Source organism: Triplophysa rosa, linkage group LG22, assembly GCF_024868665.1.
Source record: "Triplophysa rosa linkage group LG22, Trosa_1v2, whole genome shotgun sequence".
Lineage (NCBI taxonomy): Eukaryota > Metazoa > Chordata > Actinopteri > Cypriniformes > Nemacheilidae > Triplophysa > Triplophysa rosa.
This window is the reverse complement of record NC_079911.1, coordinates 6835449-6862700: the sequence shown is the minus strand read 5'-3', so window position 1 is coordinate 6862700 and position 27252 is coordinate 6835449. Positions and strand designations below refer to the sequence as shown.

Below are 27252 nucleotides of genomic sequence, written 5' to 3'. Positions count from 1 at the left end.
AGCACGCATAAGCTCCAACGTCAACGTGACACTCTCCCGTCTGTTAGATAACAATGTAGGCTAAAGAGTTTATTTGCAAAAACAGATAACAATAAATATTTTTATTGTGTTATGTTTTTATTGTGTTTTATTATGTTAGTTAGCAGCATCTTATTTAGTTGTTATTACTTAACGAAAACAACCCAACTGCAGTTTGATTGATATTGGAATGCACAATAAAAACATGATTTTTTTTATTTTTTAAAACGGAGTTATCTGTTATGGCAAATGAAATCATCATAAATTGTATCCTATAGATCGTCTGATTAGTTTAAGTAGCCAAGCTGTTTCTGTTAAAAATAATTATAAATCAATTAAAAAAAAAACGGATTACAAAAACTACCAAATGGCAACTTTGTAAAAAAAACACACACATCTGAGATGTAGCCTACATGCGCAGAACTATACTGTTGTTCTGCAAAATGTGTTTTCGATTTAGTTAATGCATGCCGTTAATATTTCATGAAAAGCGTTATGTGACTATCCAGTTTCACCTGTCGCGCAGTGGGCGTGTCGAAATGAAGAGGGGGCGTGGATTGCAGCTGGGCGGTAATTAGATATAATATTTGTTATCAAGTATTCATACATCTGACGCTCCGGCACCTTGCGTAGGCTTCACATCAAATAACTGCAGTGCAATGCACAGGACACGGAAAGACTTGAATTAGTGGCTTAGTTGCTCCAATACAGTTGAAACGGCCTTGCTTTTTAGATAGGCTATTTAATTCAATTTTGAAGATAGCGGCACAATTGCATTGGCTTTCTGACATGGAAGATGCCAAGAAAAGTAAGTTCATAATTTGTATCTTTGAAATGTATTTAAATTTGTCAGCAATAATGAATTGGCAAAGTAGAACACAAACATAACGAAAGACTTTTCGTCCTGGAAGGAAATAAGGTGACTTCATTGTGCGTGGGTTGTGGGCATCAGATCCTGGATCGGTTTCTCCTGCGGGTTTCTCCTGATCTGGAGTGGCACGCGGAGTGTCTGAGATGCGCAGAATGCCATCAGTATCTGGACGAGTCGTGCACCTGCTTCATCAGAGACGGAAAAACCTTCTGCAAAGAGCAAAGTAGGTGCGTGCTCTGTTTAAGAATGAATTCATGTGCATCACACATTCATAGTCAAGTCACTTTACATTAGTCTTCATTACAGTACTGTATTACAGAGTACTGCTTATAGCTGCTTAGTTTGTTACTGTTTTGTGTAGCTATTTGTAAATATTTAATAATTTCATTTAATTTTGTTTTCCTGAAATATATTGAAGTTTAGGAGAGAAACCTTAATATTGTGTACAAACAAACATTGCAAGTTGGCACAAAAAAATGGGAGGTAAATTTGGAGGTAAAAATGATTATGTTTGTTATCTCACAGGTCTCGTGTGTAAAATATGTAAAATATAAATTGATTTGAACTGAAAACAACATTACAATACTTGATAATAGTCACCTTCCTAAGGGCATGTAACTTGAGTTAGAAATGAACCATTTTGGTCAGATATTATAATTATAGAGGAACATTTAAAGAATTTGACGAGAAATTATTTTCAAAGTAATATTATTTTACACATCTTTAATACTCCAGACAAAAAGAAAGTAAATAGATTTTATTCTGACAGAAAATGAGAGATAATCTGTAAACTGAATAACAACGCTTATGCAATAGACCTAGGTTTATTTGGGCAAATTATAAGTAAATAAGTAATTTTTTTGGATATTTTCTAGCTTTACTATAAGACAGCTTCCTATAGAATTTGTCAATATGTTACATTGCAAATGTACATGTAACGTACAGTGTAATTACGTTTTAAGTACTGAGTAACAATAATGTCACACATTTGATATCAATTCTGTTCACTCTGTTTGTTTCATATTGTTACTTTCGTTCGTCTTTCAGATTATGCCCCCGTAAATGTGCGAAATGCTGCAAAGTCTTCAACAGAAATGAGTATGTTATGCGAACACGAGTAGACATTTATCACACTGAGTGTTTTCGATGTGAGAGCTGTGATCGCCAGTTAGTCCCCGGAGATGAGTATGTTCTGTGGGAGGGCCGACCGCTCTGTACGGACCATCACGAGTTATTCAACCGACTGAGTACTTCAAATGATTTACATGACAAAACACAGGACACTGATGTGTATGGTAAGTCTGGGTACTAAAGAGATCATATTGAGGAATGGATATTTTGTCTCTGGGTTAAAGTACGCATGTCTATCGCAGAAAACAGCAAACCCATATCACAGTCCAGTTGTCCCTGGTCATCAGCACAGAAGAGGTCAGAGAGAGCCACCCGCGTGAGGACGGTTCTGAGCGAGACCCAGCTCCGCATGCTGCAGACCTGTTACAGTGCTAACTCCAGACCTGACGCCCTCATGAAGGAGCAGCTGGTGGAAATGACGGGCCTCAGTCCCCGGGTCATTCGGGTTTGGTTCCAAAACAAGCGATGCAAGGATAAGAAAATAAGTCTTATGATGAGGCACACGCAGAAGCAGCGCGAAGTCCATCCGGTAATTTTCTTTCTTTCTTGACTTATTGTTATTAAAATGTGAAATATATGAACATGTGAAGTGAACGTTGAATTGTGTCAAGTGTCAAACCTAAGCCTGGTTTATTATTTCATCTTTTAGGATGTTTCTGAGGAGCGGATTCTGGCTGCTAGTCCAGAAAGTCAAAACATTGACATGTTGGGAAACCCATCGTGGAAACTCCTGACCAACTTTATTCTGCAAAAGCACACGGACCTGAGCTCATTCCATCATGTGGTAAATATCGAGACAAAAATGATGGCTCGTCTTTAATGCATAACGGATCCAACTTTTTGATCATTTCGTGCTGTTGCTCATTTGTTTTGATTTGGTTTCCAGCTATCTTTATCGAAGGAAGGTCCCCGTTCTGGTGCAGGTGAAGTTGTGTCAATATCAGCTCAGTTATCAGACACACCCAGCAGTCTTACTGCAAGTCCCACAGGAATCAACGAGTAAACAGTTTTTACAAACAGAGCAAAACTGTGAGTTCACCCTTTTCCAACATAAACACAGCCACTGGATGACTTTAAACACTGTGAAAATAAAATGTCCCAAACATCATTTTCATACAGTAATAAGATGTGAATAATATATGTGCACTCATTATGATCAATTTCTGGATATCTGCTGGATCTCAACAATATTATTTCTTTTTACTACTTTTTTTAGCATATCGCTGCTGTCCTTCTGAAACCTGGTATCTCCATATTTCGTGATTTTGTTTTACCATAATTTACCAAAATTATTAGTCACCCTTTATGTTTGTCACTGGGTTTTGTAAAAATCTAACCAATAAAAAGTATTAAAAAGTGCTTATCAACTTTGACAAAAAAGTATTTAATCATTGAAAAAGTACAATGTTTTTCAATTTCCTTAAAAAACAGCGAATTTGGACATGAGGTTTCGGAAGGATAGTGATGTGTTGTGTTGTGTTTCTTTATTACTTATAAATAAACTATGAATCTGTTATAAATGCATTACTTGGATATGATAGAAAATGCATTGTTCTATAATTTATATATTTATTGAGTTGTCATATGTTGCCATATTTTAAATCTCTGATGTTTTGTTGTTCAGTTTTCAATAAAATATACTACTAATTACGTTTGCTACATGTTTCTCGTTCCGCCTTCATTTTTTTCCCTGCACTAAACATCTATAGGGCAAGACTTACTAAACCGTTCAAAAATATTGCGAGAGCGCAATTTAAAAAAAGGCGACGATGAGAGTGGACATTTCTGTGGGTGATCTAATTTCCATAATGACCAATGAAATCTACCAGTAGCAGCGTAATTTAGTGCAGGGTTTAAGACATGCTTTTTTAGGCGTTAAAGAAGCCACAAATACCAGTTGAATGACAAGTGCAAACCTTACTGAATCACGTTGCGTGATTCATTTAAATACTCCCCTCCTATAAAGTTTGCGTCTGAAGAGAAAACTCCTACAAATGCATATGCAATAAAATAAATCAGCTGTGTCCACTGCGTGTCTTTAAACACCACAACATTGGACCCTGTTGACGTCCATTGTCCAAACAACCCAAAAAACCACAAAATATTTCTCAAAATATCTTATTTTGTGTTCCACAGAATAAAGAGTCAGGTTTTGAATGACAATAGGGTTAATAAATGATTACATAATTTTTATTTTTGTGTGGACTATTACTTTAAGATCCTATTGGCAATATTATATACAGTATCTCAAAGAAGTGAGTAACACACCTCCAAGACAACCACTGCCTTGCTAAAGAAGCTGAGGGTAAAGACCTAAACCCTATTGAGCATCTGTGGGGCATCCTCAAATGGAAGGTGGAGGAACGCAAGGTCTCTCACATCCACCAGCTCCGTGATGTCGTCATGGAGGAGTGGAAGAAGACTCCACTGGCAACCTGTGAAGCTCTGGTGAACTCCATGCCCAAGAGGGTTAAGGCAGTGCTGGAAAATAATGGTGGCCACACAAAATATTGACACTTTGGGCCCAATTTGGACATTTTCAATTAGGGGTGTACTCACTTTTGTTGCCAGCGGTTTAGACATGAATGGCTGTGCGTTGAGCTATTTTGAGGGGACAGCAAATTTACACTGTTATACAAGCTGTACACTCACTACTTTACATTGTAGCAAAGTGTCATTTCTTCAGTGTTGTCACATGAAAAGATATAATAAAATATTTACAAAAATGTGAGGGGTGTACTCACTTCTGTGAGATACTGTATTGTTATATATTAAGTCCCCTTAATCTCTTTCACTTAAAACCCAGTATAGGCATGCTGGCCTACTGTAAACATACAAAACACATTCTCTGACCATTACCTGTAGTTCGCCCTTTGTTGGCTTTATCAAGGACTCCAGAGCGTTTAATCTGCATTCTAAACAAAGATTAAACTCAAAGAGATGGAATAATTCCACCCACCACCACTAATCAGATTCAGATAAAGAGAGTCATTTCAAATGTAATCACGTTGCCTTACTTTACCTGCCAAACATATGAATCACAAAGGAAGCAGATAACACATTAAAGTAGTTTCAGACAGACTTTGGGTTGATTTTATATGCAACTTCAAAGGAGTGATATTTAGAACATGGGCATTAGTGGGATTGTCAATTGAACAGAACAATTTCCCAGAAATCTGTGTTCCGTGTACTGGTAGCAGTTAGCATGTAAGTCTGCAGTGAATTGCTTTATTGCACCGGCACATACGTATAAAGGATCCTTTAATGTTGGATGCGTGTTTTGAACTGCATGTCAATCACACAGCATATAATCGAAACAATGCCTCCACTAATTTTCCTCATTTCTCGTCTGTTGACCAGCGGTGAATTGAAAAGATCTTATTTAGAGATGATGCTTTACATCCTTGGTCTGGGATCTCAACCTTTTGTGCTCTAGATCAAATAATGAAAGAGGTGCTGCACTTCAACCAAGCAATTCATCCTTGCAGAAAGAGATGAATTAATGGAGCAAATCTCTGCTTTTTTGCTCTCAGAGCTTTTATCTTTGCCCCTGCCTGTTTTTATGTCAAGTTGCTAAAAAGAGTGCGAAATATCAAGCCTCCACCGTATTAGCCACGTATTTGAGAAGGTTTCATTAAAATGCTAATTAAGTGAATGTGCCGTAACAAGAAAAGTAGTAAAGTAGAAAAGCCACTTTACTTTACATTACTTTACTTTACTTTACTCTATAGTATAATAATTAAACTTTTTTATCTTTGCCCCTGCCTATTTTTATGTCAAGTTCCTTTCCTTTCCTTTCATTTCATTTTATATATAATATAATGTAATATTGTTTGTATTTTCTCTCCTCGGTTTATCATGTAGGTGGTTTAACCTTTTTTTCTCAATTATTTGATCAAATAAGTTAATAAGTATAGGCCTACAGTAAACACAGTTCTGTAATTTAAATAATTTTTTAAATAATTTGATATAATAATTGATTGTAATATAAATCCACCACTGGCTGTCAATGAGAAATAGAAGCCCACAAAAGATGAAAATATCTTAATGTCCTTTATTTCAAAGATTAATAAACATTTAGTGGTATTTAACCTCACATAACTTTTTTATCGTTCATGCTGTTACTTCAGTATTGCTTTATTTACTACAATATTCGTATTATTTGTCCGTGGCTGAAGCGATATCTGAAGTGGTTTGTTCACTGTTTCATGCAGATTAAACTTTACAATAAGAAGAGGTGGAGTTCTACAGATACAGCAATAAAACAGAGTGAATAATGAAACCAACAGAATAATTTCATACAAGTTATGCACATTCCTTGGGTCACTTCATTACTGTCAGCTTCTTTCATTTCAACAATTTTTAAATCATGTATGACTATGTGTGTGATGTAAAAAAGGGAAAAAGCCCCTTCATACCCCTATTACTCATAAATAAAAAAGTACCATTCCAAAAACCCATAGAAAATTCCATATGGAACCCATAGATTCACTCTAAAAAACAAATGCTGGGTTATTTTAATCACAGCTTTGGGGCAAAAAGGGACAAACCCAACTTGTAAATTAACCTCGGGTTGTTTCAACCCAAAATACTGATACTGACTCAATGTTGGGTCAAATTGGGTGGTTTACCTCAACGTCTAGGTTTTTCCCTTTTTGACCCAATGCTGTGTGTTCAAAATACTAATTCTTATCATACAGCAAGCTTATTCCTTCAATGGCAAGTGATTTGTATACTAAAACTCTTTGTCTGTAGTACTTTATTTCGAAGCATTCATCCTTGGTGTAATCCTTGGTATAAACAAATCAGTGCATTAACTAATTTTCTCTATTTATCTTCTGTTGGATCAGTGGGTGAATGAAAGAAAAAGATCTTGTGTTAAGATGCTTCTTTATACGTGTGCTCTGAGCTCTTAACCCCACACACAGGCACCTTGGTGCTCTTGATCAAATAATGAAAGAGATGCTGCACTTCAACAGCCCAATTCATCCCTGCAGAAAGAGACAAATGAATGGATCAAATATCTGTTTTTTGCTCTCACAGCTTTCATCTCAGCCCCAATGAATTATTTTATCCGGTTACTAAAAAGAGTGAGAAATATGAGGCCCCAAGCATAATTATATATTCCTTTGACCAATCCTTTATTTTGATTTTCAAGAGTTTATTTTCTAATGAAATGAAAGGAAACTAAATCCAGGTGTTTTTTCAATGACACATAATTCTTTGTTTAATTTAATTTAATTTAATTCGTTTGTAGTCGCTGTAAAGATTCAACAACAAAAAAGTTGTGCTTTGTTCAAGGACATGGTAACAGCTGAAATATAATAAACAGTACTGTGTAAAGGCCCGCTAGTATTTTCACTCAAAAATGGTTTTAAGCCAGTTATTTATATATTTTTCTCCAGTTTGTCAGTAGGAAATATCAAATCAAATCACTTTTATTGTCACATCACTACAGCACAAGTGCCTCGGTGAGTGATATTCTTGAGAGCGTGCTCCAGAAAGTGCAGAAACAGTTTACATATAGACAGTACCATTTACATACTTACAGACTTGCATACAGATGACAGTGTGCAATATACACATACATATACTCAGTACACACAGTGTACTGTTAGACATACTTACAGTTATCAATACACATTATACACCGTATGTACACATTCTACATTATGTACACATATATACACACAATAATATGTGCAGCAGATTACACATAAGCTGGATGCCAGCGGTGCTGTTTCCAAACCAGGCGGTGATGCAGCCGGTCAGGATGCTCTCTACAGTGCAGGTGCAGAATGTTCTGAGGATGCTGGGGCTCATTCCAAACTTCCTCAGCCGTCTCAGGAAGAAGAGACGTTGATGTGTCTTCTTCAGCACTGCATCTGTGTGAGCGGATATCATTCCTTTTGCCATTATTTGTACTAAGCACTGAGATTTTTGTATGCACAAGGATTTTGACAACAGCCAATTCTTCAAACATAGATCTTGTCTCACCATTTTCGAGTCCGTCAATTGTCATGTGAAGAAAGAGATCAAACTGAGACAAAATAAATCCAGAAATGCCAAAATCTCCAAAACGTTTGAAGACAAATATCAGTATCAATATACAGTATATATATATATAAGACAAATATGTAAAGACAAACACCATGCAAGTCTCACTTTGACCCAAGGAACATGAATCTGCTCTAAAATATGCATTTTGGGAGACCCTCATAAATTCCTTTAAATGCACTAAATATGGTAACTCTCCCTGAGATATATTCAAAGAGTTTATTTTTAAAACAGATTTAAAAAAATCCCCAAATCATGATTTTTCATGTATTTATTGTGTTAGTTATCTGTATATATTTTTTGTTGTTCTTAATAGAAACAACCCAACTGCAGTTCAATTAATATTAATTGGTATGCACAATAAAAAACATGATTTGCATCATGAATAAATTCAGATAACAGAGTTCTGTTTTTGCAAATGAACTCTTCTTTTACAGTTTGTTCAACTTTTCTAATGTATTTCTTTAACTCCATCAGAGGTTAATGTTAAAGGAGAAACCATATTCTACTCGGTATGTTTATATAAGACCACATGTTATATTAATAGGTTGGTAATTGATTAAAAACCATGCAAACCATGTGTTTTTAACTCATGTTTATTTTACTAAAATAAATAAATACAACATTCTAAGAAAGAAAAGGAGCCTGGAAGATTTTGAAATGTTTAATGAGACCTGAATCCAGGTCATTAAACCTCTGACACACGCTGTAAAAACAACTCAAATACTTTGGCAATAAATGAACAGTAGTGTCATGTGTCACGAACACACATGTCTTCTGTGTAAAACATATTTCCGCCCACTAGATGGCAGACAAAACATTTGCTACAAGATTTACTTTAACAAGATGCTGAAATCATGATACTCAGAAGTAAAACGTGTAATGTTTCAAATTGAAATAGTTTAAAATAATTTCTCAGATCAATGTTCCCTCAAAAGGAAATAAAATAAATATTAATTATAAAAAATAAAAAAGATGATTCAAAGTTATGGGACATCCTGACTGCATTGTCGTTCAAGTTGCTCTGATAAGAGGTTTTACAGTCTAATCTGATATGTCCAAAGTCATTCATGGGAGAGAAGAAGAAATAAAGAAGAGGGTGTGTGAGATCCAAAGATCCAGAGTCGCATCTCCACAATCCCTCGAGGAAACAATCCCCTAAAGGTATTCAAATATGTCCTATATAAACACAGTCCTGTGTAAACAGTCACATCCAAACGCCTCTCTGGCCATTTTGGTAACATATTTGTGTGCTATCCAAGAGGACAAAGTACACAGACCTTTCTCTAAATGAATTTATGTGACTATACGACAATGCTCAAATATTTCCTGTATATGCTAAACATGAGGAATCACAGTCTGGGCTCAGAGATAGATAAAAGAGATAGAAAGTTTGTTTTAAGACAGCAACAAATCAACAGTTTACAATATACAATAGACAATATGCATGGTATACATTATAAAAAACGGAAAAATATTGGTCTTGAATACTGATTTGCAGCTAAATCCCTAATAGCAAATATAATTGATATAACGTTAAATCAATGTTAAATTGGTTATTCTCAGCTCCACATTAAATTAAATAATCCGGGATGCATGATAATAAAGGAGTAGTTCACCTATGAATGAAAGTTCTTTCATCATTTACTCTATACCTATACGTCATTCCAAACTTTCTTTCTTCAGCAGAACACAAAATAAGACATTTAAAGAACCATGAAATTGACTTTCAATGAAAAGTTCACTCCTGGTTTATTTCGTTTCAATCCCCTGCTGTTCAAGAAAAATGGCATCAATAACTGGAACGAATAAGCTAATTATCCGGCCTTTAAAAAAATGCTTTGCACACGGAACCTACAGTATACAACTTGAGCTTTATTGACAGGAGCTCTAAATCATTCCAGACGGGGTCAGCTCTCGAGACCTCCGCTCCTGCCCATGTTGGAGTCATTTCCTGGCTCATGCATTAGACTTTGAGCCCCCGCGTGAGACTGCAGCCAGCGCCCCTCTTTAAGACAACACCGGCACGCTGTGAGATTCTCTTAGCCCAAACATCCCTGCTCGATGAGGCACTATTCTCCAACTGTGCACTCAGGATGAGTCAAACACATCGGGAGTTTAGGTATACATGCAGTGGCCTCTAATGGCATACGTTCTGTCCGTCCACAAACCGTTGTGGATTATTCATGATGAAGTCAAGAGGACACCAAATGCAGGGATAATGGGTAGCTTTTCAAAAAGCTTTCTCCTTGTCCATGTAATCTCATTTAAAAGATCTATGAAGGGATTGAGAGACTGTACCATCAGTGCATCGCTGTAACTACTTCACGGGTGAATCTCTGAAGGCCTGTCCTTGGTTATATTTCATTGTAAAAGTTAACTTACAACTCATTGCTCAAAGTTGTCAGTTGTTTTCAGTTTGTAGTCTCAAATGCGCAGGCCTATCTTAAAATTGCTAGAAGAGATACAAATAAACAAATGAGATCATTGTTCAAATACAGTGTATGAATAATAACATAATCTGGATTTGGGTCAATTTGCTGAGAAATGATTGAGTTCATATTGAAACCTTCAATAATATTGACTTGGATAGCAGACTTGACAAATCTGAGCTCCGTTTGTGACATTGAGATCTCTTCTGGAACTCTAATGGAGAGGTTTGTAAGATTTCTGTTTCTTTTCTCTGAGGAAATATTGGAGATGCTGGAGAGGAAAAGTTTGAAATCTGAGGGAAAACAATTAAAAGTATGTGATTTTTCTTTCTTATGGCAATGCAAAAAAAAGTGCTCATTACATTATGTCATGTATCATGTCCTTAGTATTTATTTATTGTATTGCATCTGTATTGCAGCAGATTAAAATCTACTAAAACACAAGGACACGTGAAGGTAACGACAGTAAGGTTTTTATTTCATTTTACATGTACACTTTTATCCAAAGTGACTGACATTGCATGATACTATACATTTGTGTTTGAGCATGTGCAATCCCTGGGATCGAATCCATGACCTTGGCGTTGCAAGCGCCATGCTCTAACCACTGAGCTACAGCAAAGCTTTTATGATTTTAATTTAGGATTATTATTTTATTGTATATTATTTTTATTTATTTTTATTTTAAATGTTAAAAAGTTATTGTCAACTTGTATTTAATCATTTAAAAAATACAGTGTTTAAATTTGGACTACTTTAAAACTTTAAAACAATGGATTAAATTATATAATATTTTATGCAACTGAGGTTATTAGACATGGGTTGCCAAGGTTTTTGCGGGGTTGGGTTATGTTTAAACTGTTGCTGTTGTTTTTATTCTTTGGGTTTAAACTGATTTTGTTTATCACGTATTTGTTTATTCTTTTGTAATTTTTAAATGAAACAGATAACAATCACACGGTGATTTTTAAGAAGAAATTTTGTGTATAATGCGTAACAGTACCTGTAAAATATGTATTTTAGGCATATTTTGAATGTTGGTATTGGGGTTAATTGGCTAGTTTTGGGCTCGTTGTGATTGGCAAATGGGATGGTTTTGTTACGCAGATCTGGCAACCCTGTACCCTGGACAACCAGGCCATAAGCTATTAAGTTACTTAAAAAATGTACAATTAACTTACAAAGTATAAAGTGTTTTATGTTTTCATGATCACCCTCACAAACCTTTCCTAAATACTCCACTGGTTGTTCAGTAATCCTGGTGGCATGTTTTAAAATGCACCAGTGCCAAGTATCACTTTATTATAAAAAGGCAAGGTCACATTCCACTAACTTTGTAAACAAAACCAACCACATGGTTTATGACATGCGCTCTCATTAATGTGGAAAGTGTGACCAAAGGGGAAACAGGCAAGGAAGTTTGTGCAAGCATTTCAGATGTCATCGGTCCACACGGGACAATAAGTGGAAGCTCGATCCTGTTACCCTGCTTTTAGAGAAGAACATAGAAGAACAATCATCAAAGCCTGGTGGAACAATAGCACTGATGTAATCTAGTGTCTGACTGTGTTGGTCAATGGGTGTGTTGAGGAAGTGAATCAGTGATACGTTTGATGCAGCGGCTGCACGAGACATTCCTTTTGATTAAATTAAAACCTGTGACCTGTCCTACTCTGGCATTCACAGTCACCACATAGTAAATAACACCCAATTCATTTCCACATGCAAAGCATCATAAAGAGAAACCACTTTCATTTCGAAAGTTCGATTACATGGCTTTATGGCTTATGTTACAATCATGCATTGTGTGAACATTCAGAAGTGTAAGAACATTTTAGTTGATATTCATCATTTGGTTGTATTGGGCTTAAATGTTTATGAGCTAAGGCTGATATAAAAATGATCACTATTATTACTATTCATCTTTAAAGGTCGTGTATAAAATTTAGCGGCATCTCACGTTGAGGTTGCGAAATGCAACCAAGAGCGCACTCCACCCCTCCCGCCTCCATTTCGAAGCACTACGGTGGCTGACACAAGGCTAAGATCTTGTCGCGTATTTGCTTTTTTGCCGCAGGAGATAACGTATTTACGAAACACGCTCTGTAAAGCAGTTTGTCCGTTTAGGGCTACTGTAGAAACAACATCTAGAATTCCATGCAAGAGGACCCGCGGTGCATGTAGATAGAAATAGCTCATTCGAAGGTAATAAAAACATAACGCTTCATTTGTAGACAGTTTAAGACAGCTTTGTATATTATGTTGAATTTCTGTCAATAGATCCTCCAAAAAAATTAAACACTGAACCTTTAAGGCCCAGATATACTTACAGGTAAGACTGGGATTTCAGTCAAATTTGTACTTTTGAGTTAAAGGGATATAGATTTTGTTTGTCAATGGTCATTTTTAAGGTAAGATGAAATTTTTCATGAAAACACGGTTTACAACCATATAGTGATTTTCAAGCAGAATTTATGTGTAGTGCATAACAGTGCCTGAAAAATATGTACAAATATTCCGGCAGCTGGAGCACCAGAAAAAGCACATATAAAAATTATGAATTGTTACAACCCCACAAATCTAGGTGTAAAGGGGTGTAACATTTTAGAGTGGAACAAAAAGAGAATAGGTGTAAAAGTGGAAAAAAGGAGGTTTCCCTGTCCTCTGTCCCAGCACTAATGACAACAAGAATTTCTGTTCATAAATTTATTTTTGAACAGTCAGAGTGATTGATAAAGTAACTTGAACAAACATGACAGAGGAGAGGGTTAGCCAAACGAACCTTACTACACCCCAACGGAATTAAAGTAGCCTGACAAATGAAATGTGACCCTGAATCACAAAATCTTAAGTAGCACAGAAACATTTTTAGTAAAAGCCAAAAATACATTGTGTGGGTCAAAATTATCTATATTTCTTTTATGCCAAAAATCATTAGGATTTTAAGTAAAGATCATGTTCCATGAAGATATTTAGCAAATTTCCTACCATAAATATATAAAAACTTTATTTTTGTGAGTGGAAGGCCTGCTACAGTGCCTCCGATTAACAAATTCGAAGGCGATTTTCTCAATATTTTGATTTTTTTGCACCCTCAGATTCCAGAGTTTTAAACTCTCGTATCTCCACCTGATATTGTCCTATCCGAACAACCCATATATCAATAGAAAGCTTATTTATTCAGCTTTCAGGTGATGTAAAAATCTCAATTTTGAAAAATTGACCCATAAGACTGGTTTTTGTCACAAATCACAAATAAGCAACATAACTCTTCCCTGACTAGGCCATAAACAGGATAAAACAAAAAGTTACAATTATTAGCAAAGAAATTAATAACATGGCACACAACTCCCTTTTGCTTCATTAGAGTAATTTCACAAGTTTAGATCAACAAAAGCTTGACAAAAAGGTTTAGCAGGTTTGCTTACACATACGGTTCAATATCCATGACTCAAGTAACCTGGCTCTTTACTTCACACCGAACAAAGTAGCTGACTCAAGATTTCACAAGTTAGCTTCCACAAGAGTATAGTTCAATAACCACAACTCCAATAATTTCACTCTTGGTCTGAGACAGCCGCCAGTGTGACACTCAGCGAAGACAACGGATTCCTTCTGTTTAAATGCAGTGTCCTCCACACAATCAGTAATGACGTCAGCTGGCACCAATCAGACTCCTGAGAGAGGATAGAGAGGGAGACAAAAGAAACAACATTTCCCAGCATGCAGCACATACAACATTTCACCAATATTTCCAAAAATAAAGTGAAGTGAAAAAAAGTGAAAGTGAAGTGAAAGTGAAAAGTGAAAGTGAAAGTGAAGTGAAAGTGACCTATTAGTCAGATATGGTGACCCATACCTGAAATGTGACCTCTGCATTTAACCCATCCAGAGAGTAGTGAACACACGCACAGCAAGTAGTGAACACACGAACACCCGGAGCGGTGGGCAGCTATCACTGCAGCACCCGGGGAACAAGTAGGGGTAAGGTGCCTAATGTATTAAAGATAATCCATAGCAAATATACGTCCAGGGACGTAACATAATTTACATCAAATGCAGTCTCTTTTTCTGTAATTTGATTATTTTTTAAACTCCTGAAATATGTGAAAATTCTGAAAAACTATAAAAAAACAGAACATCTTGACAGCCACGTAGCAACGCTCTGGCAACCAGCCACAACATTTAGTGGCAGCTATAGTTTTGCACACACACTATTGCACACTCTAAATGTTTTCTACTCTATAAGTAATCTAGTTGGTAATTTAAGTCGCTTTGGGAAAAAAGCATCTGCTAAATACCTAAATGTAAATATTAATGTAAATATGTAAGCATGACGTTTCTACGTGGAATTGAAATGCGACTTCTTAGAAAAGTGGAGCGTTCTTACTAGAAAATCACATAATGTTGACAGAATACACCCAGATTCTAAGCATTGATATGTTTTTTTTGAGTAAAAAGACAAAGAAAGTTACTGCCAAACACACGACACTCCCTTTCCCCTTCCCTCTGAAGAAGACGTGCAGGAAGTTCTTAACAATAGGACCCCCTCCGCTCAAGACTTCGCACAGCTTCTGCAGTGAGAAAGAATAAAAACACAACAGGGAACAGACCAAATTACCGTGTCTGGTAGTTAAGCGTATGTTCACAATTAATCGAAACCAGGTGATGCGCAACCGAGGTCAGAAGAAAGAGCAGAAGTCACTGCCTGGTGGTCCGGCTCAAGCTGACCCAGTGATAGTTTCTGTCAAGTGTGTAAGTGGGGCCACATGGTCTTCCAGATGTGATGTAATAACATGTTGAATGGCTGGTGGGGGGTGACAGAACACGCGAGACCCACTGTGATGGATTTTTACCGCTACACCGCATCATGTGATAGACCCTCCGCGATGACGCTGTGGTTATGGATGGTGCTATGGAGTTAATGTGAGAATTACATTTCACAGAAAAGGGCGACCTGATGACCTCCAGCAAGTATATCACCATATCAATTTCATTCTAGGGGACCTATCCTCGAGACCCTCGGTGGACTAGGTAGCTGGTTTTTCTTCTGCTCTTGTCACCTTATCTTCACCCACTTTGAACCGTACCAGATATGTGAAACTCTTACAGTCCTAAACATGATTATCGAGGGGCTCTTTTGGCTCCTTTGAACTCTGAACTCGTACAATTGGTGTTGATTGGCTGAGCACCTGCTGAGATCTGTCAAACAAGCAGACGGTGAAGGAATATCATGTTTCTTGTAATCAGCGAACAAGACCATATGGATTCAAGTTTAGAACTGATGATATTAAAACTGTCAAGTGTTTACAAAAGTGAATTTCGTGAGGTTACATTTTGCTATAGAATCAAGAGGATTACCAGAGTAAAGATTTTTTGACTTACAAGTTAATAGTTGTTTTCTATGGAATTTTAGGTGAAGTCCAGACAGAGTCAAAAAATTATCATCACTGGAAACTCGATTAAGTCAATCTCTGAACAATTACATTTTCCTCAAGGGAATCGAGAAGCTTATTTTCGGTCTATTAACATTTTTTCACGTTATTTTCATGAAAGCACATTTATTCCCTCAAATTCACATTACCATAATGAAGATGGTTTACTTTTGACTCATTATTCTCAGTGGTGATTCTGATGCTGTTCCTGTAGCTCAGGTGGTAGAGCATTGTGATAGCAGTGCAAAGATCATGGGATAATTTTTGAGAAAAGCGTCAAAATGTGTAAAATAATAATATTTTTTTTCATGATTATGATCATTGTAATGTGACAAAAATTTAAACGGTACTAAAAAATAATAGTTTAACGTTTGGCTTTGCTTTGAAACGGCAGAAAAATAGTTAGAAGTTCATGTTTCTTTGTGAGCAACTATAAATATACCATGAAGTGTACATGATTCACATAATTCTCCTAATTATTTTCTCTGACGTTCACGCTCCAACAAGTCTAAATGTTTGAATCTACAGAATTTGTGTTCACAAATTGCAAACAACTGTTTGACACGGGGGAGGGAAAAATGCTGGCGTACACAGAATTTCACTGAAGGTTCACACAGACCCATGCCAGAACAACAGTCACACAAAAAGAAGAAGGGTGCACCATGTGGAACTCTTTGGATTGCCATCAATGGTCCGTGCATTTAAAACAAATGAAATGTCCTAAGTCTTTAGAATCATTACGGGTCAAGCATCTCAGGGTTCAGCTAACTGTCGTAAAATGAAATGGTCAACCTGCTGCTCGATGCTTACAGAACATCTGACTCTGTTAAAGACAGTGTTTACCAAAGCACGTTATGTGTGGGTGAAAATGCAAAATCATTGAACATCGCTGATGTTGCTTAATAACTACAAGGGTGTAGATGGTGTAAAGCCACAGAAAAACACAGCTAGAGGTATGACTAAAGGTATGATGTCATGCAAGAGGAGAAGTTAAAAAGATAGCTTACCCGAAAATTAAATTGAACCTATATTCTCTTGTTCCAAAACCTGTATAGCTTTGTGTTTCAAAGAAGGTAGAATTGTAGACGAATTACTTGGTGTTGCTATTAAATTCAATAAAAGAAAACGAAGACTAGGGTTTTGATAAAGTTATCAAAATCATAGCTTTCTTCGAACATTCTGAAACTTTATTTGTCATTGATAAAATTGCACTCGGCAAAGTCAAATGACTCATAAAAATGATGCCTTGCAGGTTACGCAACCTCGACTGTGATCTGGAATCTAGAAAATAGAATTGGGCCCAAGACAAGAACAGAACATGGACTTAAAACAGACATATGACTGTCCTGTTTATGACCAATTGGATTATGGTGTTGTAAGGGGACCCATTGTCCTCCATCAAACAGATTTTCCCTCACATTAAGAGGAATTTATTATTTTAAACCAATCAGACTGGCATCTTATAGTAATGGCTTGTGTACAGTTGTCCGCTGAGCAAATGACAGCCTAAAAGCTTTCCTTTGCTACCAAGTAACTAATCAAGATCGAGCTGTGTCCAAAATAAACAAACAGGCCAGAAGATAATTTCTGGACGTTTCTAGGACCTTTTGTCATTTTCATTAATAAGAAATTATAAAATCTAAAATGCCACTCATGCTTATTATTATTTGAGTTAGATGACAAAAAGAGGAAAACAAATCTCAAAAACTCTAGTTTTAAACTTTTGCTTCCAAATGGCCATCTCTGTCCGAAACATAAAACAGCAGATTACTTTACGTATTTTCTGTAGATTGAGGTTTTGTTATTGTTATATTCACATTACTTACATATCCAACGACATTACAAAATGTACAAGACTTTAAACACGTGACAGATGTGACAAAAAATAAATGACAGTCAGTACGACAACAAGGTGCAGAAGTGAGAATGACCAGTTGCAAAAGTGAGTGACCAGTTGCAGAAGTGCGTGACCAGTTGCAGAAATCCCTCTTGTTTATTTTTAACCCTAAAATGTTAGTTTGCAGCTTTCACTGTAGTCATCAGAAAACCTTTACACCAGTTGACACAAGACATTTTTGTCTTTTGCCAATGAATAAATAAATCACCTAAATAAGTAATGTAATGTAAACATGTACATACATTTTTCTAAAACTTAATTCTGTAGCTCCAAATAATACGCAATAGACTCATATATGGTAATTAGCATGCAAATAATTGCAATAATTGCATAATTGCATTCCGCATTCCACAATGTTTGGTTAAAGAGTCAGTCCAACTAATTTCCTTCAGTCAGCGGGATTTGTTTGGGATATCCATACCTATAAGTTGTCCGTGGGATACATCCTACATTTGTCCTACAGTGTGTGTCCTTTCTTCTGTAACTAGGATAGGCTTCCAGATGGGAGTGGCGTAGGAAATTGATTTAAAAAAGACAGACGAAAACACTAATCAGCGTTTTCCTGGAACGTGATTTTGGGAAGATCTAGAGAACAGAAGAAGCCAGAATAATGTAAACTGTGCATATCTCCAGAATCGGTATATCGGAAACAATAGGGCACATGAGAACTGAAGGTTTGATGGACTCTAATGCTTTGATCTTTTCATTTTTGTGTGTGATCGCAGACATCTGAAAAAGTCATTATTTCAGAAAGAATCCCCCAGAACCCCGTAGGTGCTAGTTTGATGAGCAGTCTGTGCATAAGAAGCAGACCTGTGACCACACTAGTGTCAAAATAACTAATGACTGATGAGATTCATTTTGAAAAGCCATACTCACAGTGTCTAGCACAGCACTGTACTAATAATATGAAAACAAAATGTAAAACTGTTTGTTTCACGTCTTGCATAGCTGAACAGTAACAAAAAAACCATCAGAATTAGCTTTATATTCAATATCCTGCTGTAAAAGTCAGTATAAGAAGCCAACACCCTCTTTCAACCCTGGTTCAAAAGTAAAGTGTGAGACTCGAAAATCGTCAGAGGGATGCACTGTACTTGACTTACAGAGGAAATGCTCTCTAGCAGACTCTCTAAATAACTGAATCAAGTCTTCTCCTCCAGAGACTCACTTGAGCGTCTGCGCTTCCAAGGGAAGGAGCCTCGTATCCAGGCTCTCACAGGGAACGAGGATGATGCCTTGTGGAGTCTATCATTTCACACTAGCAGCTGTTCTAGGTACGTTTATGTTTAATTGTTTGTTATTCGGTTTGTCTTCGTTTACAAGTGTTTCCTCTGTCAAAAAACTCGAGCGCGAAAATGAATGCGCTGCATGTTGCATTGCAGCAGGCTGTATACAGATGACAGCGCGCGCATTTAAATGTATGATTAATAATCGTGTTTGTTGATACCGTGTAATGCATCGCGGTTTATGGTGGTATCTGATCGTGTGTTCTTGTTATCGTCTCGTGTAAGATCATATATACGCGCATTTTGACGCGGAGCATAACGGGTTTCCATAACTATGCATTGCATTTGCGCACCGCGCCATGCCCACACTTACCAATATCCTCCGCGTTTTCACTTTGTTTTCTTGTACACTGCACATTTAGTCATACAGCACTGTGTTTTGAGATGTATGTCATTTAGTGGTTATTCGTTATTCGTAATATTCGTTCTGCAATGCGAGCTGACATCATGACATCAGGTGGGATGACTGATCGATTCATGTCAAGACTCCATCAAATGTGCTTTCCACAAGGCTGCGCACTGGAAATTTATTGCTCGTTTTTAATTAACGCCATTACAAAGTGTATAGCAGTATACTCATTTTAGTTTATGAGGAGGACATTGAATTGCAATTGTATTAAGTTATTGAGATTGTTGGACTTTCGAAACCGAACCAAATGAAGCGCTTTCATGACTTCTTGCGTTCAGATTCTTAGGAATGCATGTGATACAGACTCGTGACCCGTGTTTAGGAGTTGAGTTGAGGATGCAGCTGCTTTGGTTTACTCTGGTTTATATTATAGGTGCAAGAATATCACACATTGCTCCATTCCTGAACTAAGGTCTGGTGTAATCTCTATAGCCAGCCCACATAGTGTATGTACTACTCCTTTTGTTGCAATTATTTTATCGTTGTTTAAATCATGGCGACTGTTGTTTCACAATATTTTTTATAATGCTTTCATACTGTAACATAGTACTGTAATACAACCATACAGTACTAGAGTACTGAATCGTTACTGTATTCATACATTTACATGCACATTTATGCATTTGGCAGACGCTTTTTATGCAAGCGACTTACATTGCATTATACTATACATATACAGTATACTTCATTTACATTGTACTGTACAGTACTGTAGAAACCCCATGTTTGGCTTTGAGAGCATCTCCTTCACAGCCACACTGTACTAGCTGTGATTACTGTGATGACAGCCATGTGAATTTCTAAAGCAGAGTGTGCAGGTGTTTTTGGTTTGAGTGCATATGGATTCACTCAAAAATGTGTAGGATAAGAGAACTTATTACTGACGTGTGCAACAACACATATTGTATATACATACAGTATTTACATACATCAACACCCGTCGTATAAGCATTGCAACTTAAAAAGCTGTAGGGTATATGTAAACTATTGCGTCATTTAGAGGGATGTGTGGGTTTTGCCGAATGTACCAAATGACAAATTATTAGAGATGTGAAAGCTAGAACTATACATTTATATTTTATTTTTTTGGTAAACACATAAATCTTAACATTGATGTTAACCCATAACATTTGCAAATGCAGTAAATTGCAAAACGTTCATTACTGTTATTTCAGTATGAACACACACATACATGGTAAAAAAATCCAGCATAAAAAGAGGACATTTTATAGCAGACGGCCCCAGAAAAATACAGTAAAATAGTAGTTTTATGTAAAATTACATGTTTTTCATGTTTGTCCTGTAAATTTGCTGTCTTTTACTGTAATTTGACGGTTTCTACCGTATTTAAAAAAAATATGTGATAAATCTGTAAAACAGTAAAACTTTGTAAAATTACATTTTTTTACATTATACGTAAAAAAATATTTAAAAAATAACAGTAACATTCTGTAAAATTATTATTTTTACAGTGTACCGTAAACATAGACTGGCAGATGTTATGATAGTCATTCAATGTTGAGATCTTCCTGATGCACTTAGTTTGCCTCCATAAGCACTTCCGCGTGTGCTTTTTGTACAAAGCGTGGGCTCTGTCTTGAATAAATTATGAATTCATTGAATGCTTAACAGATTCAAAAGGGCAACGGGTTTATGCATCCCCCTGGATTGATGGCATCTTCATCATAGACTCATTAAACTTTCCTGCTTCTATTTTATTATTAATTGATTCATACTTTATCCTACACATCTAATATGGCTGACCGTAGCTCCGTTTCAACTCTTTGCCCTTAATTTAATAATGCGCACCAAAAATAGAATCATTAGGAGATGAACGCTCAAGCTGAACTAAGCCACCTGCCACTCCCCTCCTCCTGGCACGCAGATCTTCGGTGGTATAAATCTAAAGCACTTACTGGCAAGTGCTTCAAATGTCTCAGAAGACCTTGCTCTGAACTGTCTTCTTCCATACTTGGAAACTTGAAAAAGACATTCCATTATGTGTAGACGGGGGCCGTTCCTCGCAAAGGAAACACCCTGACTCATAATTATGGTAGACAGTAGACATGGTTTGTGTACTTGGTTCTTCTACATCCCTGAGAGAATAATTTCCAGGGCTGGCAAATTAGCTCTATGGGATGATGGTGTCCGGCGTTGAGTTCAAGAGCACTGCAGACAAATTGTTTTTAGGGTGGTCATGGAAAACGTCAACTGGTGTCTGTTCGGTAGATGCTGGAGTGGGTAGTGGGAAATCGCTTGAAAATTGGCACAAAACAGGCATTTCAGTTTAAAATGAATTGCTATTATCATAATAACAGATGCAATTTTTGTCTGGTCAGCATCCAACTACAACATGACAACTACTCAATTTTGAAAACATGATACATGACTACTATGCAATCTGAAATGATTCTTACAAATTGTTGAGATCTATCTCCCACAGCGATTTTCAGCTATTATGACATAATCACAGGAAATATTTCATTGTTCCACGGTATTTTAAACACAGTCTTGCTTGGAAAAATGCCTTTGCCTCTATTGTGCCAACAGACTGTCAAAGAGTCCTGTCAAAGTACTTTCGGTTGTTTGGGTAAGCGAACGGAAGGCAGCGATTGGTTTATGGATTTCGACAACACAACCTCCCTCTCAGGCTGGCACTGTTTAGGTCCGACACATCAGATAGAGCAGTAGCTGAAGTTTCCATTCCAGCTGCACATACTTAGCATCAAAAGTTCAAAAATACCTTCAGCTTTGATCTGCAAAGCCTAATCATGTCTTTTGTTTTAAGTCACTCGTAACTAGACGTTCTGTAAGTGCACAAAAACACAAAAAGATTTCAAGTTGTTTAGGATATCTGATTGGAGGTTTGTTTTAAACTCAATATAAGCCGCTCAGAGTGCTCTGAGGGGATGGTATGCTTATTGGGGTAGCCTGTGATTTGTCAAGAAACAGATGTTTTATTGACTTTAAGTGATTTGTCTTTCTGCCTGTCTGACGGATTTTCTTTGCAACAAACCTTGTTAAAACAAATTTAAGTGATCTCAGTTTCTGTTTGAATATGTTGCACTTTGTTCACATTTAATAGACTTGACTTCAAAAAACACCGGAAGTAGCACTTCTGAGACAATGTTGCACTTGTTTCTTAGAGCTGCAAGGAAGCTATAAGAAATTTCTGTTGAATTAAGGGACTGAGTTAATTTTCTAAAAATTTTTAAATCAATAATTTTTGTGTGATTCACACTCTCGAATGTGTTAATTATTAACACATTGTCTTGTGTTATGCTATTTAACATATTAGGGCCATATTTACTAACAGCTAGCTGCAGCGCAAATGTCTGGGGTAAAAAAACTACTGTCGGTATCTACTAAAGACACGCAGTGGAAGTGGCAGTGTTTTTGCGACTGATCTTATTGCATATGTATTTGTAGGAGCTTCCTCTTCAGACATAAACTTTATGAGAGAAGAGTATTTAAATAAATCACACAACACGATTTCCTAAGGTTTGCGCTCGTCATTGTACTGGTATTTGCAGCTTTATTTAACACCCAAAAAAGCATGTCTTAAACCCTGCACTAATTTACGCTGCTCGTAGTAGATCAATTTTGTCATTATATGAGATAATGGGTCTCATTCACTAATAATTGCGTAGATTTTTCTTATTTATATCATTTGAACTTCTCACGAAAACTTTGCGCCTAATTCACAACACGTGCTTACACACATGAATTTTTTCTTAACCTCGTACTAATGTTAGTGAATTTGGAGTATTCTAAATGAGCGGCTGCGTGAACGAGTTTAGTCATTTGCATAAAACACGTCCATCTCCATATTAGGGCCTTTCCTTTACCACCTATCGTCACTTAAGATACTCCAGGCAACCACATTTGACGCTGTCTACAGATGTGCTATCGCAAGTAATTCAAAGTGCACAGTCCTCAAAATCAGTTCATACACAATTAAACACCTTTTATACAGACACGCAGTTTACAGAGTTCTCGTTAGCCGGCTGTAAAAGTGCTGTTATTCAGAAAAACCTTGCAGTTTGAGCTAGTCTAACGCAGCTTTTCTTACTCTTGTAATGTATATGATGAAATAATTTTTAAATGAAATATTCATCTAAGCGTAATTATATATAATATTATTTAGAGTATATAACTATTATCCTAAGATGAAACATACATTTTGTCATTTTCTCTTAGAGAGGAGGGAAAGAGACTGGCGATTTTTGCGTACGTCTGCTTTTAGCTGTTCCTATATTTTTTTCTTATATTTAGAATAAATTTTAGTACGAAAGTTTTAGTGAATTATGATTTGTTTGCGAAAACGTTTGTACGCAGGTTTCACGCACAAATTTGGGTGTACGCATGAATGAGACCCATTGGGCCTGTGTTTTCTAATGTGCGTGCTTGATAGTAAATCATACACAGAAATTTCCACTCCCATCGGCTCTCTTTAAAGAGGTCATAACATGAGATCATGAAAATTACATTTCATGCAGTGTGTAATGTTGTCGTGTTTGAAAGTAAGCAGTCTGCCAAGTTGTAAATCCGAAGGTGATTGAATAACAAAGTTATTGGCTTGGAAAAAAGGGAGTCGACTCTAAATCACGCAAACGAGTCATCCCTAGTCCGATTCGCGAACCGCCACGGATTTACATCACTACATATAGTCCCCGCCTACGTTTTGCTAGGACTGCCCGCGAACACTCTTCTCCCCCAAACACTGTAGCTCGTGAGCCTCATTTGCGGTAAACCAATCACAGCAGACTAGACCATCTGACCAATCACAGCAGACTAGACCATCTGACCAATCACATCAGACTAGGCTAGCGGAAAGGAGGGGATTAGACAGATGAATCGCGGAATGAATCATTTGAGAGTCAGTCAAGAAGTACAGTAAGAATAACTGCCTATTATTACAAAATAATAGTGTTTTTACACCTTCTGTGTACATAAACTTGTTGTTGGACACTCCATAAACCAAAGTAGGACCTTTAAAATCCCTAGTTATGTACTCTTTAAAGAAATTGCGCTCTCGCGTTATTTTGCCCTGTTTAGTAAATCTAGCCCTATGTGTCATGTTAACACATTATGCATTGTGTCTTTCACATAACGCACAACCTCTGTATGATTAACAGTGTGCATATTTACAGTCGAACAATGTTTTTGTTTATATTTTCAAACAGTCAGTAACAGTAGCCGGGTTTCCATCCAAAGTTGCGAATGTAGCTTATGCGAAAAATTGGAATATTGCATAAAACATTTGCGAATAAGCACCGTTTCCATCCAACTAGTCAACATGACATGAGAACACCAATTTGCTCCCGTATACATGAAAGTTTTATTAGTCTGATTATTTGCTATAATACACAGCACACGATAATAAACAATGATCTCAGATACAGTAGGTGTGTGTTACTGGCTATCGTTTAAATGTATTCATGTCAAATGCTTAACACCAGTATGTGGGCGTATTTAAGGTTATTTGGCACCGTGATAAATATAGAAATATGATGGAAAATGCCTGGTGGTGTACGCTGTCATTGCGTTCGCGCTGTTTCTGTAAGGATAGGAGCAGAGACTGCAGACACCAAGCTGTGTTGACGGCAAAACTCAAGACTGTCATGTTTACCATGAATTTGCGCTTTAATTAGGCGCGTGACAGAAGCACATGCGCACCTTGGTCAGAGCGGCATAAATGCGATTAAGGTGTTTACATGCCATTTGTTACGACCCATAGCTCAAGGGACGCAACAAATACGAGGGACACACGCAAACCAAGTATCAGGCTTAAAACAAAACTTTATTATTAACAGAAAAGATTAACGTTAAACATTAAATTGCAAAGCAAAACAATATTCAAATAAAATCTACAGTGTATCTGAAGCAGTCAGTAATGTCAGTGCGTAGTGTTAGATGCATGGCTGAGAATGTAATAAGATGTTGTGTATAAAATGTATTTGCAAAACGTCCAACACAAAACAAAAAGCCCGAACTGCAAATGAAGGTCCTCCCCAAAAGGAATGTCTCCCAAAATGACTCTCTCCAAAGCCTCGTAGGGAACGTCTTTTAAGAGGAGCTTGATGACAACACCAGGTGCACATTATTGACCGCTAATTGGAGCTGCTTCTCGCAAACCACTCCCAAAACGAACAGCAGAGGTCGTCACACCTTCCTATTGTGATTAAAACCGCCGTAAGCCACATATGTTACTTCAATTATGCTTACTGCGATTATGAGCTTAATCACATTATTTAGATTGAATTATTGTGTTTACTTGAAGTAAAGTGCAATATTGCCAAAATCTAATTATAATCACATTAGGAAGGTACATGTAAACGTAGTCATTGATTATGTTTCGTTTTGTGTTGATTTTCTGTTAAATAAATAAAAAGGACAACACAAGTTGAGTTAAAAGTAACTCATAATGTATTGTCTCTGAACTAACACAAAATGTATTGTTTTAGCGCAAAAAAATTTACAGTACAGGCATGCATGCATAGACCTTTGCTTTGACTGATGTTTAATATTACTCAAACTCAACAGAAGCAACTCGTACAGTGTTTAACAGTACAGTACAGTGTTCAATGACTTGAGAGCGATTGAATGATTTTGATGAATTTACATTTTCCGATGATCTATTCCTGAACTTTAATAACCTGGATTTTGAGTGTAAATTGCATTTATCATTTTTATGGATTAAATCAAATAATACTGAGTTATTACACACAAAATCCACACAAAAGGAAAGTACCTTTTTACTTGCAACATACATATGTAGATATTAACAAGATTTCTTTAACATGAATCAAACTGATAATGAGAGTTTCTCGTCCTACTGAAGCAGGCAGTTCATGTGTCCCAACAGGTTTCCTAAATTATTTAAATTAGGTTAAATTAATTAACCAGCAGAGTTTCTATGATCAACCGGCTTCCCCAGAAAGCCATGCAATTCATAGCTATTTTATTTGAAGAATCGTTCGCATGCCTCACCACCTACAGCTTACATTGCTGGTCTACCAACCCGACCAACAGTCTGTACTAACCAGCATAAAAGTTGGACCAAAATGGATCAGTGTGTTTGAATAAAGGTTTAAATGTGGATATAATGTGATCTTATGGATCTTCTTCACTGATGGCATGTGACAACCAATGACATGATAGAAAAAGGCTCATGAAGACAAACATTGTTTAGCTTTTTAGCACAACAAATAGTATAATACAGCATATTGTCCCACGTCATCTGGCCCGAAACTCCCTCAAACTGACCCTGGGCCCTCAGGGCAACATTTGCTGCTGAAACCTGTAAAATACTGAAATGCCCAGAAGTAACAGCACCTGTAAAGTATCCGTTCTCTCTCCATATATCTGCGCTGTGAGGTTTATGACGTGAGAGAGGGGTTATAGGGGTCATGGTCTTTAGCTGGGTCAAAATGTATCATTTCACCTCGTCGTGCCCCACAGTTTGCCCTCAAATGGTGAACTACAGGATTTTCCCCTATTATGTTTCATGACAATGGTGCTCATTTCAGGGCAAGATGCTTTAAACAAAAACAAATGATTCCTGGAATGTTCCTTTTTCTTTATTTCTTTAAACAACTGCAATCACACTATTGCTTCATGGAATTATCAGTTATATATTACAGGTTCGATATAATGTTAAGGGATAGTTAACGTTTAACAGCCCTCAAAACGTTCACGTATTCACAATGA

The 27252-nt window shown here is 36.8% G+C and overlaps 2 protein-coding genes across 3 annotated transcripts in view; both read left to right on the top strand.

The window, feature by feature from the left end:
- Positions 1-642: 642 nt before the first annotated feature.
- On the top strand, positions 643-3605 carry isl1b (ISL LIM homeobox 1b). 2 transcript variants are annotated; one of them, XM_057321012.1, is made up of 6 exons: positions 643-826; positions 930-1116; positions 1937-2184; positions 2263-2549; positions 2670-2804; positions 2907-3605. In XM_057321012.1, exons 1-6 carry the CDS (start codon positions 808-810, stop codon positions 3021-3023), a joined length of 993 nt encoding a protein of 330 aa, XP_057176995.1. In that variant the 5' UTR covers positions 643-807; the 3' UTR covers positions 3024-3605. The 2 variants fall into 2 exon arrangements, with proteins under 2 accessions (XP_057176995.1, XP_057176996.1); XM_057321013.1 differs by lacking the exon at positions 643-826 and having other exon boundaries at positions 1007-1112.
- A 15304-nt stretch (positions 3606-18909) lies between these two features.
- The window catches only part of itga1 (integrin, alpha 1), a 48707-nt gene continuing 40364 nt past the window's right edge, over positions 18910-27252 (top strand). Inside the window, 1 exon segment of the mRNA XM_057321007.1 lies at positions 18910-19118. Within this exon segment, the coding sequence (XP_057176990.1) occupies positions 19073-19118 (46 nt within the window). The 5' untranslated portion in view covers positions 18910-19072.

Bases quoted from the DNA above. Each gene is read 5' to 3' on its own strand.
- isl1b (XM_057321012.1), top strand. The intron at 2,550-2,669 runs GTAATTTTCTTT...TTCATCTTTTAG, and splicing joins AGCAGCGCGAAGTCCATCCG to GATGTTTCTGAGGAGCGGAT. The intron at 2,805-2,906 runs GTAAATATCGAG...TTTGGTTTCCAG, and splicing joins TGAGCTCATTCCATCATGTG to CTATCTTTATCGAAGGAAGG.